Genomic DNA, 17,088 nt, shown 5'->3' with positions numbered 1-17,088 from the left:
AAATGTTCATGATCGTCCTCCAACTGCGCTCTGGTGGTCTCCCCCTCCTCTACCCTTGTACGAATTGATATATATGTCTTTGGGTCTCAAGGAGGAAAACAACACACATCGGTGATCAAGGTGTGCCAGAAACTCTCTGAGTGGGCCAAAAAAGTCAATGATACCGTCCAAAAATCTTATAGTATACGATGCATCTGAATGCAAATTGATCTTCTGTCTTGACCTCCTGCATGTTACATAAAGTGCAGATCCGTCTCTCACATGGAATGCCCTCTACACGCCTGTCCCAGTCCATAGCCTATGTAAAGATACCCAAAACTGTCCAATCGAGACTTCAATGCACATGGGAGATGAATCTAGGTGTAGCCCGGCAGTTCGGTAAACCCCTCCTTCGAGATTCATGAGCAGTGATCTCTATAGAAACTGAGTTTAACCGCAAGCCGGTAGGTACTAATCAAGTCCTATACACGCGGAGTTGCAATAGATCCTTCTGATGACCTAGTCCACCTCATGGTAGGTGAGCGAAATTGACCAAGCCTCAAGGCTATACCGAAGCATGGCAGTCTGTCCATCTGTAGTCCCAAGCCTGCAAACGATCTGCATGTTTGAGCATACCAGCTCCTCTCATCTCCCTCTACCTACAATTCCATAGATAAAGTCAGGGCTGGCCATGGCAATCTGCGCCGTCTGAATGTCATGGTACAAAGTCTCTGACCCTGTGGAGAACAGTGACCACTTGAAAAGTACATCGAGCTGTATAGGGGTAGCCGAACTGATGTGGGACCAATGGCTTGATACGGATCATCTGAGCAAGCAGTAGAACCTGAAGTCTCTCTCGGCAGGACCAATAGGTCTTTCCCCCAAAGGGACTGCCATACATCCCAGCTTGGTGGACAAGCGATCGAATAGAAGAAACTCAGAGAGAGAGAGAGCACTATACCACTGCAATGCGTCTAAATTCTGAAATCTTTCCGTGCATAACCATTTCTGTATTGCAATGGGTTGGACTTCGTTTGCAATTCGCCATTCAGAAGTTGTAGCTTTAAAGGTCAATTATCATCATATAGATATCATAAGAAGCGATATTTCAAAGGTTACGTTTCCAAAAAAGACCCAATTGAACACACTACTTCCCAATGCTCTTTTCGAGATTACAAATAGAAGCTTTTCCAAAAGCTAAAATGGTGTTTTATTGAGCATTCTACCACAAGGCAAGAGTGATTTTCTTGGAAAATAAACCTAAGAGTCCTGGATAATATTTTCTTCGATCTTCTCTGATACATTCCGATCTGCATGCATGGCTGAACTCTCTCTGTTGAGCAATAGAGATCTCACTGTCTGTAGCTCAGATAGACTGCGACAATAAAGCCATAGACCACATCATGATTGGACCCCATCCCCAAATAAACAAAAAAGCAAACCAACCCCACACAAAAGAAAGCGTTACCTTAAAAGGGCTCTATCCAAGTGCGCATCTAAGGCAGCAATGATACCAGGCATTTGCTCCAGAAGCTGATCCCCAACAACCAAGACAATAGCAAGAAATAGTCAAGTCATACAAACATAATCTTGTTTGGTTGTAATATCAACTTTGCCATCAAGTTTCAACATGAGGATCACATACTTAATCAAAGCACACAATAATCAACATATTAAACATATTTTTGTATACGCTGAATGCAGGTAAGACAAAGTGTTCACCACAAGAAGCAAGTAATACCAAAAACATGAGATATAATCACATGAGCACAACGCTTGTCTAGAGAAAAGGTCAGTTTGTTCTCAGTAGTGTGCAACCCTGCATTGGCCAAACTGATCTCTGTAACACAAGATTCTTAGATTGTCGTCACAAATTGCTGTCTCAAAGTAATGAAAGATCAGTCCTCAACATTGCCTTCTGATAGAAAGTCTATGCCAATGCTGGGACTTGTCACCTAGATGCAGTTGGACAAGGCTCTCATAAACAGAAATTCATATGATAATCTAAAGGAGAACATTCCAAAGCCAAGTCAATACTGCAAGAATGCATATCATATATGAATAGAAAAAGATTAGAAGGGCTTTTAAGGACAACTCAAACCTCAGGCATTGTCCAAGTTATGACTATAAAAGGTGCTAAGAAGTATAAGAGATGCCACAAGCATGCAAGCATAAGATGATAATAACATCAGATGTGGACAGCGACATTTGCTCATGTATACAATTCGTTACGATGCTTTCAAGTCCACCTTAAGAGATCCATTTTTCTTAAATTCCAAAGTGACCTCTCGTCACATATATCCTTCTCCCATCCCACCATTGGAGCTAGACGTTTATTGTCCACCAAAGTCTGAGGATGAGGAAAAGGAGCATTATCATCACTGTGAAGTGCAGAGACAGCAACTGAGAAAGAAAAAAAGAAAGAAAGAAAGATATATGAACGTCTGCAAAAGACCAAAAAGGCCTATGAGACCAAAATCTCAAATACATCATGCCATATAAAAGATTTATTAACATCTGCAAAAAACAAAATAGGGGAATTGGATATATCTAATACACATCCACCCTTGTATCACAAATGAAACGACTGATCAAACAATACGGAAAATATGTATATAAACATGCCAAGGGGTACTGGCTAGGGCAAGCTACTTGAGAGGTCCTCTATTGTAACCATTGTCTGTCCAGACTCCACCTTGGTCGTGCCATACTCCCGAATCCCTGTCAAGTTACGTGATGATTTTAAATGAGATATCTGGAACCTTGTTTTTTGTTTGTTCCTCGCTCAATGGCATTGAAACAATTCCATTGTGATACAAGGCCTCACTACAACAAACACAAAATCTTGACAATATCAGCGTACTCTAGCGATCAAATGGGAAGAGGGATTGCTTTAGCATCCTCATGATCAACCTTCGAAAGCCATTAGTTGTTTCATAAATGAGTGCATGCAATTGAGGGGAGTGCTGCCCTTTGGTCATCTTCAACCCCTGCTCAAGAACAATCCTTGACTTTCTCATCTTTGTATCAAATAAACTTTCTAGGGCTCCCCAACTATCTGCTGCTGTCTTTGCCATATCCTAGTGATAAAAAACATAATCTTCCAAGTGCTCATCCAAGCAGTCCCGTCGATGGCTCATTTATCTGCTCTTAAGAGTGACATCTTCTCTACCCCTTGGCTGTTTGCAGGTCTCTTCTCGATGCCTAATACCACGGACTAGAACCCGTGTTCCATTAAAAGCAAATGAGCCTCCAACTGTCAGGATAAAAAATTCTTTCCACCGACTCACTTGACACCTTGGTCGCTAATGAAGATTCCATGATAAGTGCTCATACACGAATCAACTTGCTCTGATACCATTAAAAAGATAGTTGGAACTTCAACAAATGATTATCCAAACTAGAACATGATACTAGGATTGAATATAGTGATCAAATCTCAATACATTATATGAAGTGTAAATAATCAACTACCAAAGAGCTCGCAGGCTGACCACCTTTGTGGAGCATTATAAGAAAATAAGTAGAGCTAACCTAGACGCACCCTCACTAATGCAACACAGATCTACCTACAATGTATCCAACTACGAAGAGGCCAGATCCTCGGGTTGACAGCCCAGCATCAACATACCATTCCCGACAGCCACAACCGCCTGCAGCCTTTGAATTCTCATATCTCCACCAATCATGGTTTAGCATAATGCTCAAGAGTCAATACCTCAAGAGTCTAGAGCCCCAAACTACCAAATCTCCCATGGAGCCAATCGCCTGCAGGTTTAACCTATTCCAAGGCTTATAGGTGAAAACATATTCAATGTCTGATATCAGGACTACATCTGCGTAAAGTATTAAGGAACAAGCATCTCTACCAATGTCGAACCATGGCCACCCAATGTGTCTACAAAGGATAACTCATCAATTACAGACCAAAGAGGGTGGGGACAGACGGCACCCCTGCTTACACCCACAGTGCTATCACTTCTTATGACATGGCATGTACAACGCGTAATCTACCTGTAACTTTCTCATACAGAACCATACTTGCCACATGTTTGGAAGAATTCCTGTTTGCAAGAGTTTTGAAAAAATTCAAACGATTTAGAATTGAAACTTTTCCCCCATATATGTAACACATGTGAAATGCCCTAGCCTTCCACAAAAACACATATGCTGCTCTATAAACATGCACCTACTCAGCTTGCTCACTAATGTGTATCTCAAGTGTTAATCAGGACTATGGTGTTGACGGTCCAAGCTATGGGGAAGCCCTTACACAAAGCTTAATTGAATAGCTTCCCCAAAATCGATGCAAGTATCTTCCAACCATGCATATGAAGTTCTCCTTGAAGGCCCTCGTGATTCCTGGCCTTGCCATAAAGCTTCCTTTAGCTTGGCGGCAGTGTAGGACCGAAAATATTCAAGATATCTAGTTGTGGCTGGTTAGCGACATCATATAGGGTATTAACATTGTTCTTCCGGCGAGTAAGTTCTTGGATGTAGCAAGGTGATTCCTTTTCCAAAGGTTCCATTCAAAATTCTTTAGACCTACTACTAGAGAGGATATTCAAACGTTTTTGCTCATGTCGAGCAAAAGATTGTCATTTCGTGCATCTCACTAAACATCAATACTCTCTAGCTGTCTGTTCCGTGTTGAGAGACGTTGCTTGGTCTCAAAATGCCAACATTGGCTTAGCGCTTTGTATACATCATCATGCCAATTTTGAGGAACAATGTCACAATTTGGTACTTCTCTCAAGAAATAAAGTATAATTTTTATTAGAATTGACTACGGTCAAAGAATGTTGACATTAATTAACTAGTTGACCCTTATCTCCAACCTTCCCTCTCAACAAGCCAATGTGAGACATAACCCAATCCGAAGAATGTGCCCCATCTACTATCTCAGAAGAGTCCTCAGGAAGATGTCAAAAGAAGAGTCCTCAGGAAGATGTCAAAGGCATCCTTCAAACCTCGCCCATACCTCATACTCGAATTTATGCTCTCTAGTAGTGTCCTCTAAAACCCGTTCCATGTCATCCTCTCTCCATCTGAGTCAATCTGAGTAATTGGTCTGCCCTACAACTGGTCAACCATCTACCTCATATCTCGTTCCCTGTGAGCAAACTTCAGGTTAGGATCCCAAGTCTTCCAAGAAACCTACAGGTACTCTCTCCACTAGTAGCTCTCTCACCTATAACACGAAGTTTTTGACCGAGTCTATTGTGTGATCTCCACTATCCCACAACTAGATCTCGTTAGTGTAACCTCTTCGACAACTGACCTTGTCAGTATCGCAACCTTATGATGCCAACCCTTACCATCATCAAGTTGTAAGCATTGCATGCCCCTCAATGCTCCCCTATTGAAAACTCCAAGCCAATCAAATGCTCCAAAGCAATCTATTGCTCTCACTAAAATCAAATAAGAATATACCCTAGGTATACATCTTGACGTTGCCTGCCATTGCAGCAGTCCCGCACACCTCCTAAATGCTATCCTTTTGCCACTCTGTTATGATTTTAGAACCCTGCAGCAGTTGTGGTTTGACGGCTCCTAGCGTCTCCAATCAGCAAGCACGCCTTGATCTTCATCCCCCCCTCCCAAATCTGAAAATATGCTGTCCTCCACCTTCATAAAAGAACCTGTTTTCTGTGCAGCAATGTCCAATGTCTAAACATATGTGTTGTCACCGAGGTATCTGCAAATCTTGTCTTGGGGATGCTTAGGGCAACCACAAAGAACAGGTCCTCTAACATCCTTTGGAACATCCTTCTAAGATTGGTCCTCCGGCTTCTTTTTTTATCTGTTATATTCAATCTACAATCTCTTGTTATGTGTCCAGGCTTATCATAGTAGAAGCACTTTTTTCTTCTTGGCTCCACCCTTTGACGAGTCCCAAGCCTCACCTAAAGAGACACCTTTAGGCTTACCTTGTCCAGCCTGAGGTTTTTCCCTGCCTTTCTTGATGACATAAAGGCCTGGTCATCACCATTAACTCCGTCGAGCTACGTCTTCTAAGCCTCCTCCAAAATCAAAACTTCCTTGAAAGTAATTGGCTTTTATCATTCTCTAGCTACAATGGTCGTCACCAACCCCCTGTAGCTCTTCTCAAGCTTACTGACCACAAGCATGACCAACAGGTTACTATCCACCTTCTTACCAACTACCATCAATTGATCACTAAGAACCTTTACTTTGACGAGGTACTCATGTACCGACTGACTCTCCTCCATCATCATAGTCAACAATTCTCTACGTTATTGGTCTTATAGTGATCCTTCAAAAAATCCCAAGCCTCATGCATTGTCGGCAAACAACCGTGGATAGGCGATGCAAACCATGGAGAAATGAGTTGGTGAGCAAGTTGACACGTGGGAACGTATGCATGGACCTGCATGAAAGGTGGTTGGAGCACTTTTGTAGGTGATGTTCACGTGGTGAACTTCCCCTGATTTCCCATATTTCGTGGCTCCTCCTTCCAGTCAGGAGCCTTAATTGACAGGAGTGATGCTCAGCTACTTTCTATGTTTGATCCATCAAAGAAGTTGTAAGTAGATAGAGTGCATCTTTCATCCGAGATGTAGTCCTCTTGCAAAATATGGAATACAAGTGCTTTTAGTGTCTAGTGTCTCTATCATTTTATGCAGTTTCATTATTTTGTTTAGTTCATTGTTCTGAGTCTCTACGAAACATTGCATGTTGTGAATAACCTGTAACTCTCAACTCCTTCAGTTGGTATCAGAGCAGTGGTTGCAGGCACAGAGAAGAAACCTACCAACAAGTCGGCTCAACTGCATGGGAAAGCAAGAATGAGCAAGCTCTCGAGATCATGGCACGTGCATTAGGATCGAAATATAATCATCATCTTGATCTTACGAAAAATGTTCGTGAGAATTAGGTAGCAATTGAAACAACCTTCTGCGCATGCTTGAAGAACTCAAAGGTTCTTCTCAAACAGGAATTCTTTGGCTTGGAAAATGAAGGACGGTGCTACGCTTGGAGAGCATCTAAACCGGATGAAGGCTATTATGCGTCAACTTGAGGATCTAGGAGTTCACGTAGAAAATGACGATGCAAAGGCAGTTCTACTTTCAAGTCTCCCCCCGACTTACGATGACATCGTGAAAATCTTGCGGGTGTGTGCCAATATAAGTCTAGAAGAGATGACTGCAATGCTCCTAGATGACAAACAAAGGTAGACTCAAGTCGATGAGGAGAGAGTTTATGCATGCAAAAGCTCAAAGGCAAGAAGCAAGTCCAGTGTGGATATTGTGGCAAGGAAGGGCATGAGCAAGAGAACAAGCAAGCGAAAAAAATAAGGAGACAGCTGCTCATGTTCTTGCAGAAGAAGTTGCAGGTTTGTGCATTGTTGATGATGCAGACTACGATAAGTATGCCTTCTGAGAGAACATGCTGCTCTAGACTAGGAGAATAAAGTGGTCTTGTATGCCAAAAATACCCCGTAGGGTTGAGGCAAAGTCCGTTGAGCATTTCGAACCTATCATTTAGTTTTGTTTTAGATCTTGGTATCGCACTTCTTACTTTGGTCTTCCGAATTTGATCTACTATGAGTTTCCCTTGGCAGAAGGCTTTTGTAAATCCTCACTTAATTTTGTGAGTGATAATTGGCTTTTGCTCGGGTTTTCTTTGCATGCCAAAAATATACCCCGTAGGGTTGAGGCAAAGTCCGTTGAGCATTTCGAACCTATCATTTAGTTTTGTTTTAGATCTTGGTATCGCACTTCTTAGTTTGGTCTTCCGAATTTGATCTACTATGAGTTTCTTTGGGCAGAAGGCTTTTTTAAATCCTCACTTAGTTTTGTGAGTGATAATCGGCTTTTGCTCGGGCTTTCTTTGCATGCCAACTCTGGTTCAAGATCCTTTGTTAGCACTGCCTTCCAGGCAGCGCTCTAGTTACATTTTTGTTAAAAAGTGTCCCACACACTTTGTTGCCATGTGACCCCCTTCTATTTTGGTTCTTTCTCTCTCACAAACTCACTCACTCACACACACGTTCTTTTTTTTAAAACTCTCTCTCTCTCTCTCTCTCTCTCTCTCTCTCTCATGGAGTTTGCAAATCATTCGAACTTTCCTATACACGGGCTTCCATCACAGGTGTTGCAAATTAATCATTCATTCATCTTGACAATTGTTTTCCTTTGACAAAACAAATTGAAGGCAGTGCTCACGAGTACTTGTACTCACTTGTTTTGAATCCTCCAAGAATTTGTTGGCAACAAGCTTCATACAATGGATCTCGACATCGCCCATCCTCGATTTGAGGAGGGTTGTTGGAATTGTAAATGCTCTTTCTTCATGCCTTTGCACTCCTCTTTGGCTGAGAATGCAATTGAGCATTGGCTACTATGTCTTCTTGGCGATTGAGGACTTGGTTCGAGTTTTCAAAGCTTGGTGAGTTGTGATTTTGCTGCTACAATTTCTTTTTGCCATAAGCTATTAGTTGGCCTCGTGTGCCGCCTCTTTCTTGGTTCACAGGTGCCTAAGCAGTGCTACATGAGTCATTCTTTGGTTGGGTACTTTGCTGATTTTATTTTGGAGCTTTGAAAAGCTTCGTGAATGCCTTCTAGAAACCACTCAAAGAGAGTGCAGCTGGGGTGCAGTGTGATTGCATCTAGACAAGCAATGGAATTGCACTCGGAAAAGAGAATGCCTTTGGATTGAGCCTATGGGTTAAGTGCACTTATGTGATGGTGTTCTATGCTTGAAAGCCTTGTGAAGGCTCAGTGAATTGGAGCTGCGTGCTCAGTTGTAGGGAAGGTCTCCCAAATGCAACTTGTAATCATTTCACTGTGAAATATAAAGAAATACCGAATGGGGCGCCACGGTGTTTGGGGCCAATCGAGTGCACTTGTCTATGTTTGTTGAGCAGGGGCGTTCTAGCCTCCATCCCTTTTTTAGTGGTTTTGTTTGTGAACAAATGGATAAATGCCAAATGGTGATCATGCAATGGTTAATGGTTGTGATATATGCTTTGTGAGCTGTAAATAAGTGCTGAAGTGATTAAAGGTTTAGTTCCACTGCCCTCTGAGTGATTAGAGGCCGGTTTCATTGGTTCCGTTGCCGGGATACCGCACTCTTCCTCAAGAGGTGGGCCTCGGTAGTTTGGTGGAAGGATATCTTTGCTGCACTTTTTGACAGCTGAATATTACAGCCATAAACATGGTGAGTACCCATGAGCAAGAGTTGCTCCACAACTCCTCAAAGGAGAAGGTAGGAAAGCCTTAATGATCCAGCTAGTGTACAGCTGCAGGGAGCACAACAAATGCCCTTTGAGCAGGCCACACATGAAGCTACAACTCAGCTCAACGGTGATACTGGTTCTAGCAGTGAGTCTGATGATGCTACTACGTTGAATGCACAGTTTGCAAGTGCAGTGACTACTTTGACTCAACCGACTCAAAACTTGGCTCAAATTGTGCAAACAAATGCCAAAAAGAAGAAGAAATCAAGAAAGCACAAGCACGGAAAGAGTGAGTACACACATGCATCAGCTTCTCATGGCGGACAGCACACTCATGCATCAATTTCCCATGAGGGACAGCCATCAAAAATGACTCATAAAGTGACTTCCAAGAGAGAGGAATCCCCCAAAAGAGCTATTGAGAAAGAGGTACAAAAAGTACAGCCAGTGCAATAGTATGAGCAGCCAGCACAAGGCCTTGGTTTGGGTACTTCTAATGTGTAGTCCATAAATGTGGCTCAGCCACCTCAGCCATATTTGAGGCAGCAACCTAGATATTTTGGTACATATTTTATCTTTGATGCTATGTTGATTTCACCGCCAACTGGGCATAGAAAGCAAGCCATGTATGACAATGTGGGAATGCAGCCAGGCATGCAAGCCACAGCACATGCTCCCATGCCTAATGTTCAGCCAAGCATGGCTCTCCCTAGTGAAGGGAATGCTGCAAAAATACAGCCATCTTTGGGACAGCCAACATCAAATGTATATAAAGAATTTAAGGATGGTGGTTCTCATGTCAAGTTTGAGACATATAATGGAGTACAAGACACGTACAAAGCCCTCACATTCCTTCAACAGTTTGATGCTGCATTTCTTGGGGGTTTGTTTACAGAAGCATCCAAGATGAGGAAGGTTGCCACATTTTTGAAAGGCAATGCACTTAAGTGGTACACCAACCTTATGCTTCATGGAGATGCACCTGCTACTTGGCTGGAATTTAAGCAAGTGTTCTCTTCTACTTGGCTTACTCCAACTTTTGAAGTTGAAGTACTTTCATACTGGCATGACTTGTCATACAAACTTTGCAAGAATCTTGATGATTACACCAAGAGGTTTTGGGATGTTTTGCTGCCATTGAGCTCTTACAGGCATGTTTCTTTGAAAAAGCAAATAAAAAGGTACTGTTGTGGATTGCCTAGTGAGCTATGTGATTATTGTATCAAAACCAAGGTGGGTTCTATGACTCAATTAATTGAGAATGCAAGGACAGCATATGCATGGATGCAAGAGAAGAATTTGGGCTTTATGGACAGCAAGAAAGAAGACAGCAAACGGGCTGCCAAACACCAGGATAAGGACATCAAATCTGAAAATAAAAATTATGGCAAACAACCGTTTCAAAAGGGAGAAAAAGCCCAATTCAAAGCTGGTCAAAGGCGTGAACAACCTAATAAACAACCCTATACCAAGTTATCTGATGAAGAGAAAAAGTCACTCATGGAGCAAAACAAATGTTTTATATGCAAAGGAGAGGGACACCGCTCTTATGATTGCCCATCCAAGAAAAGAGATAGGTCAAATGATGATAAACACGCTGATCAGAAGGGCAGAAGGCCTAAACCTTCAGCAAGACTTCTTCCAGATTTAATTGGGAGTTTGCCACATGCACATGATGAAGAGGAAACGAAAAAGACTGAGATGTGCAAAGCATGGGGAAAAATAAAAAATCAGAAATGTTTGTTTTTCTTTGATTCTAGGGCAAAGGTGAATTTCGTAACTCCTGATATGGTAGAAAGGCTTGGCATCAAGCCTGAAGAAATGGGGCCATCCGGCATTGTGATATGGCCAACCCTGAACTCAACACACCTGTCACTCCTATCATTGGCAAGTTGAGGATACATATCTAGGATATCAAGATGCAGAGGACTTCTACATTATGCCTTTGCCAGAGTGTGATGCTTTGCTTGGGATGCCTTGGATGTACAGAGTGGGGGCTGATGTGCAGATGAGAAACAAGAAGATTTCTTTAACTCATAGAGGCAAAAATCATGTACCTGATGTAAAGTTGAAAGGGGAGTCCATCCCTGTAGTTTCAGCTTCTTGTATTTCCAATGTAATAAAGCGTCATATTTCAGCGTAGTTGATTTTTCTCAAAGAGGACAGCCAACCACTTCAGGAAGGCTCTACTCTTTCTGTTTTAGATAGAGAAAGGGCTGCTTTTATTTCAAATTTTCAGGATTGTTTCTCAGATGCACTTCCTCAAGAATTACCTCCCAAGAGGCTCGAGGATCATCAAATTGATATAATTCCAGGAAGCTCACCGCCTAATATACCTCCCTATCGTATCAGTAAGGCACAACAGGAAGAGATAATGTCACAAGTGAAGGAACTCTTGGAAAAGGGATTAATACAGCCAAGTAATTCTCCTTGCTATTCCCCTGTGTTGCTTGTGCAAAAGAAGGATGGGAGTTGAAGAATGTGTATTGATTATAGGACTTTGAATAAAGTCACAATTAAGAACCGTTTTTCAATTCCACGCATTGATGATATATTGGATCGGTTAGAAGGTTCCTCAATGTTCAGTCGTATTGACCTTAAAAGTGGATACCATCAGATAAGGATACGGCATGAAGATGTCTACAAGACTGCCTTCCGCACTTCATTTGGCTTATATGAGTTCCTTGTGATGCCTTTTGGTTTAACTAATGCACCTGCCACCTTCAATAGAATGATGGACACAATTTTAGAGCGCACAGAAAGTTTATGGGCACATTCCTCAATGACATCATTGTGTTCTCTAAAAATGAGCAGGAGCACAGGAAACACCTCACTATTGTGTTTCAAGAGTTGAAAAGACACAAGCTGTTAATAAACACCAAGAAAAGTGAGTTCTGTATGCATGAGATTCATTTTCTCGGTCATATAGTGTCAAAGGATGGAGTCAAGATGGATCCTGCAAAAGTTGAGGCCATAAGGAGTTGGCCAATTCTGAAAAATCTGCATGTAGTCAGAAGCTTCCTTGGGTTGTGTTCATACTATCAAAGGTTTATAAAGTACTTTGCAGAAATTGCTTCTCCCTTGCATGCTTTACAGAAGAAAGCTATACCGTTTCGGTGGGGACCAAAGGAAAATGCAGCTTTTGAAGAGCTGAAGCAAAAGTTGTGTTCTGAACCCGTTATTATCTTGCCAGATCTTGCAAAACCCTTTGTTGTAACTTGTGATGCATGTGGGAACAGCATAGGAGACACTTTGATGCAGAATGGTAGAGTGGTTGCATATGAGAGTAGAGTTCTCAAAGATGCTGAATTGTACTTGCAGACATACGAGAAGGAAATGTCAAGAGTGATACATGCTTTGACCACATGGAAACATTACCTTCTTGGAGCTGATTTTTATGTGCAGACAGATCATGTCATGACAAGAGAAATCACTAATCTGTGATTAGTAGACATTAAAACATTATTATTATGTTATACGCCAATGGTATAACATGTATTTGTATTTATTATGGACACCGACCGATTTGTTATGGCGGTGGATCATCTGAGTAGATAGGACTAGTCGAGCTTGAGCCACTGCTTCAGACAGCATCGAATTTGGACATGTGATACTTATTCTATTAATAAAAGTGTGCACACACGTGTCTAGGTCCTAGGGGCAATAGGAAGGGAAGGGTGCATTAAGGTGCATTGAATGGTAGATGCATGGGTCATGGGCTAAGAATAGGTGTAAATGGGAAGATGGAACTTGAGTGATCTCAAGGGACATTCATGAAAGGGTATCACCCTTTCATTGTGAATCTCACGTTGCATTCTCTCTACCACATTGCATTCATCCGTCATCTCTCTCCCACCTTGCATGTAGGTCGAAATAGAAACAAGTACTCTCACGAGGGCGCTCTTCCCCATTGGAGGGCCAATCGGCATTCAAATTCTGCATGCATTGCACACATTTGCTTTCTCAAAAAGTGTGGATTTTCACATTTGGTATCAGAGTGGTGACGATCGGGACGAGAAGAGGGCAACAGTTGCGGACGACAGAAGTCACAAGAGAAGTTGCGGAAGAGGATCATGACCGACTGATCTCCGAGGTTCTGAGACAAGGGATTTTTCTGAAAATTTCTGGTCTTGAACGGTGAACGGGGTGTCCTCACGAGGTGAATTTGCGGCCCCCCCAATTGAATGTACCCTTAAAATCCTTAAACCGTGAGGAAAAGGGATCCCCCGTTCTCCCCAACGGAAAGTCGGATTGGAATAAGATTTTAAGGGGGTGATCCACCCATCAAGTACCCCCTACGGTATCTAGAGCTCCAATCCGCTCAAAACAAGTAGCCCAAACGGAGCGTACCAGTTTACAGCAAAAATACAAGAAGAAAAGCTTGAAAGAGAAGGGAAAGGAGGTCATTTTAAGTGTCTTCTCAACACAAACGAAGCGGGAGTCGGATAAGTACCACCAACTCTACAACACTTTACTTTTGCTATAAAATAAACCTCTTTTTTTTTAAATTACAGCAAGACATTTTCTCTCTTGTATTACTAAAAGGAAAGAATGGAAAGGGAAGGGACATATAACAATGAACTTATTCCTTTTCCTCCATTACCCCAAGGAGAGAGAGAAAGAACATCTTCACCCCTACTTGAAGAGGATGGATTAGGTGACAGTTATACACATCTTGAGTATGATAACCCACAAATAGATTTACAGCAGTCTCTCCTTCAAGAACCTCTTGCTAGGGAGTTCTCCTTTCGTAATGAAAGAAGAAATGAGACCAGCCAAGAACAAGGTGATGAGTTCACACCTTCAACTCAAAGCCCAGTACACATGGATTATAAGAGAAAGAGAGGAGACTCCTGTTGATAAGCTGATTTTCCAGCTTAGCAATATGATTGAGCAGTCCATTATGACAAGATTAGGGACTAAGAGGACTTTAAACTTCGGGGATGAAGAGTTGAGTACCCCTTCTAAGAGGTCCAAATTCCAACCGCGAGAGAGAATTGAGTTCCCCAAATATGATGGGGCAAGGGAGGCTGACAAAATCCTCAATTGGATTCGTCATTTTGAGCTATACTTTGCCCATCAAGACAAGACCGAGCAAGAGAAGCTTGCTCATGATAGCCAAAAGTATTTGGGAGCACCCAGCATCCTTATATAATAAGACTTCCCCCATGAAGAGGGTTTCTCTCGAAGTTCAAATGGGCTCAAAAGTCTCTCGCTTACTCCCAACAATTTCGGGAACGGTGTGCTTTTGTTGAAAATGAATTTGACTTCCATGTTAAGCTCTACGATCTGATAAAGGTGGAGAATTATGTTCCCACCCCTTTGAGGAATTATCTATGACAAAGGGCATTTGGTGGGAATTTGCAAATATTGGTACTACCTCTGAAGCAGGCGTTGTTGAGCACAAGAACCGAACTGTGGTGGTAGAAATGTCTTGGACCATGCTTGCACACCAGCCAGTTCCTCGGTTTCTTTGGGCCGAGGCCACAGCCACCGCAGTACATATCCTTAACCATTTTCCGACTTCTGTTGTTCCTAAAGTTCCTCCCTTTATGGCGTATCTTGGGAATAAACCAGATGTATCTTATTTCCGCGTATTTGGATGTGATTCTTTCATTCACATTCCCAAGAAACAAAAGGAGAAGTTGGATGTCAAGTCAACCTAGATGTTATTTATGGGGTACAATTCTCAATCAACAGGTTACAGGTTGTATGACCTTTGAGGCGAGAGATTGTTCTCAGCAGGGATGTTATCTGTAATGAACAAATCCCTTATCCCATAATTGAAGCAGAGCCACCTCTTATTACAGAGCCAGTTGATGATGATAATGGTGATGATCATGTTCCTGTCAGTTACTAGAAGCTGTTAGATCTGTAGGCCAAGAGTGATAGGGACAGTGATCCCAGTGATTTCCCACCTCCTCAGGCAACAGGGGAAAGTTCAGTGCCCGGCTCTCAGAAAGTACCCCGATGGCTGATTGAAACTCTTCATGACTCATGCATCATAAATATCCCTTCTTCATGGCTTCGAGAAGAGGACGGTCTACGTAGATCCCACCGGAATTAGGAGAAGGTTTTGGAGGTAGGCCCACTATAGGTAACAGGTTAACTACTCCTTGAAGTCCCGCATTCTCAAAGACAAGGAACCCTCAACTGTCTAGGAAGCATTTTCTCAAACACATTGGAAGAAGGGCATGGAACTGGAGTTGGACTCTATTGAAAGAAATGGGACCTAGGAGCTAGTGCCCCAACCCAAGCGGCGTTCAATCATTGGTGTCAAATGGGTTTGCAAGACCAAGTATTGCATCCGACAATACTATGGATAAACATAAAGCCCGTCTTGTGGCCAAAGGATACTCACAGAGACCTGGGATCGATTATGATGACACCTTTGCTCCTACTTCCAGGAGGGCCACTCTTCGGACAGCGTTAGCAGTTGTTGCTCATAAGCGATGGCCAATTTACTAGATGGATGTTAAATCTACCTTTCTCAATGGAGATTTAAAGCAGAAGATCTATGTGGAACAACCTCTAGGGTTTATCAAGTCAACAGGGACGGTTCACCGGTTAAGGAAAACATTGTATGGGCTTAAGCAAGCTCCGTGGGCCTAGAACCAAAAAATAGATGAGTTGTTTGTATGGAAGTGTTTTCGGAGATCTTGAGCTGATCCAAATCTGTACATCTTCCGTCAAGACGGTCTTACTTTCATCATTGTTTTGTATGCTGATGACATTGCATTTGACATCATGGTAATGATCAGATGTAATGCCCCTCATCCTTCTCCTCCCCATCTTTTGGATCAGCTTCTTTACTACCTTAGTTACAACATCCAGATCCTCACGTTTCAGTTCTTAAGTTTTCCATGAATCCAAACGATGAAGTCTATTCCTTTAACATTTTGCAACCAGAGATCACACCAAAGTCTCTTTACCCTACCATATTGCCGTTACGTTAGGGAAAGCGGTTATGAACCACTTGCATTTTACCTTCTTTTTTCTTTTTTTTTGGAGCGATGGAGCTGTATAAATTCAACATGTGCATGGCACAATTCACACTGCCCAGTCCTAATCTCTGCTTATTCTAGGTTTAAAATAAAATCATTAAGGTTTTGCAAGGTGCATGCACATGCAGACGACCACATAGACATACATAACATGAGAGCTGCCTGATTTCAATGAATCAACTCACCATTCCGGTGTTTTTAATGTTTGGAGTCTTTGCCAAGAGTTCCTTGGGCAGCTTTGCAAGACTCTACGCCAGAAAAGTTCAAGCCCACATGTTAGATTTGCTATAAATATGTCAGCCGACTGTCTAATCCTACCGTTGGCTACGCTGGTTCCACTTCAGGGATTTTAGTGGGCTTTTAATTCCACACGAGAATTGCAGCAAAAAAGACGACTATTGCAATACCTCGGTCGGGGATGTGTCCCGGATGAGCTGCGCCAAATTAGAGGCAGCCAGGATGGAGTGGGAAAGACCATCAGCGACCTTGGCAGTAGTTCCTTCGGAAGGAGAGCCCGTCATGGCAAAGCAAAGGAATTTAATACAAAAGTAGCTAAATTCTTAATTAACAAGTGAATACATTCAAGAGGCCTGCCCTGGCAAACTGAAAGCTGAGATAGCGAGAGAGAGAGAAAAGAAGAAGAATCTTAGAGAGAGAGAACAAGAAGAAGAGAGAGAGAGAGAGAGAGAAAGGGGGAGAAAATGATGGCCAAATTTTCGAAATTACTATAATCGATTTTAGCTTCTTACAAAAATCCCAATCAAGGGCAGGCCAACAAACTAAACCACGTTCAAGTGGCATTGTAACGAGGGGGAACAAGAGAGAAAGGGGAAGAAAAAGTGGAGCCTCAACAAAAGCTAGAAATATTTTAAAAATTAGTGAATTTTAGCTTCTTAAGGCCAA

The 17,088-nt window shown here is 42.3% G+C and overlaps 1 protein-coding gene across 2 annotated transcripts; it reads right to left on the bottom strand.

The window, feature by feature from the left end:
• Window positions 1-606: 606 nt before the first annotated feature.
• TOM2B (tobamovirus multiplication 2B) lies at window positions 607-16,871 on the bottom strand. 2 transcript variants are annotated; one of them, XM_087386570.1, is made up of 5 exons: window positions 16,593-16,871; window positions 16,371-16,433; window positions 2,229-2,329; window positions 1,448-1,512; window positions 1,300-1,354 (listed from the first exon to the last, which is right to left on the bottom strand). In XM_087386570.1, exons 1-4 carry the CDS (start codon window positions 16,704-16,706, stop codon window positions 1,476-1,478), a joined length of 315 nt encoding a protein of 104 aa, XP_087242696.1. In that variant the 5' UTR covers window positions 16,707-16,871; the 3' UTR covers window positions 1,300-1,354; window positions 1,448-1,475. The 2 variants fall into 2 exon arrangements, with proteins under 2 accessions (XP_087242695.1, XP_087242696.1); XM_087386569.1 differs by lacking the exon at window positions 2,229-2,329 and having other exon boundaries at window positions 607-1,354; window positions 16,593-16,868.
• Window positions 16,872-17,088: the final 217 nt, after the last annotated feature.

This window comes from Dipteris shenzhenensis, chromosome 15 (genome assembly GCF_047967505.1).
Source record: "Dipteris shenzhenensis isolate YYH24624 ecotype China chromosome 15, Dip_SZ_1.0, whole genome shotgun sequence".
In the NCBI taxonomy this organism is placed as follows: domain Eukaryota; kingdom Viridiplantae; phylum Streptophyta; class Polypodiopsida; order Gleicheniales; family Dipteridaceae; genus Dipteris; species Dipteris shenzhenensis.
The sequence above is the reverse complement of the archived record's forward strand: the minus strand, read 5'-3'. Positions and strand labels throughout refer to the sequence as shown.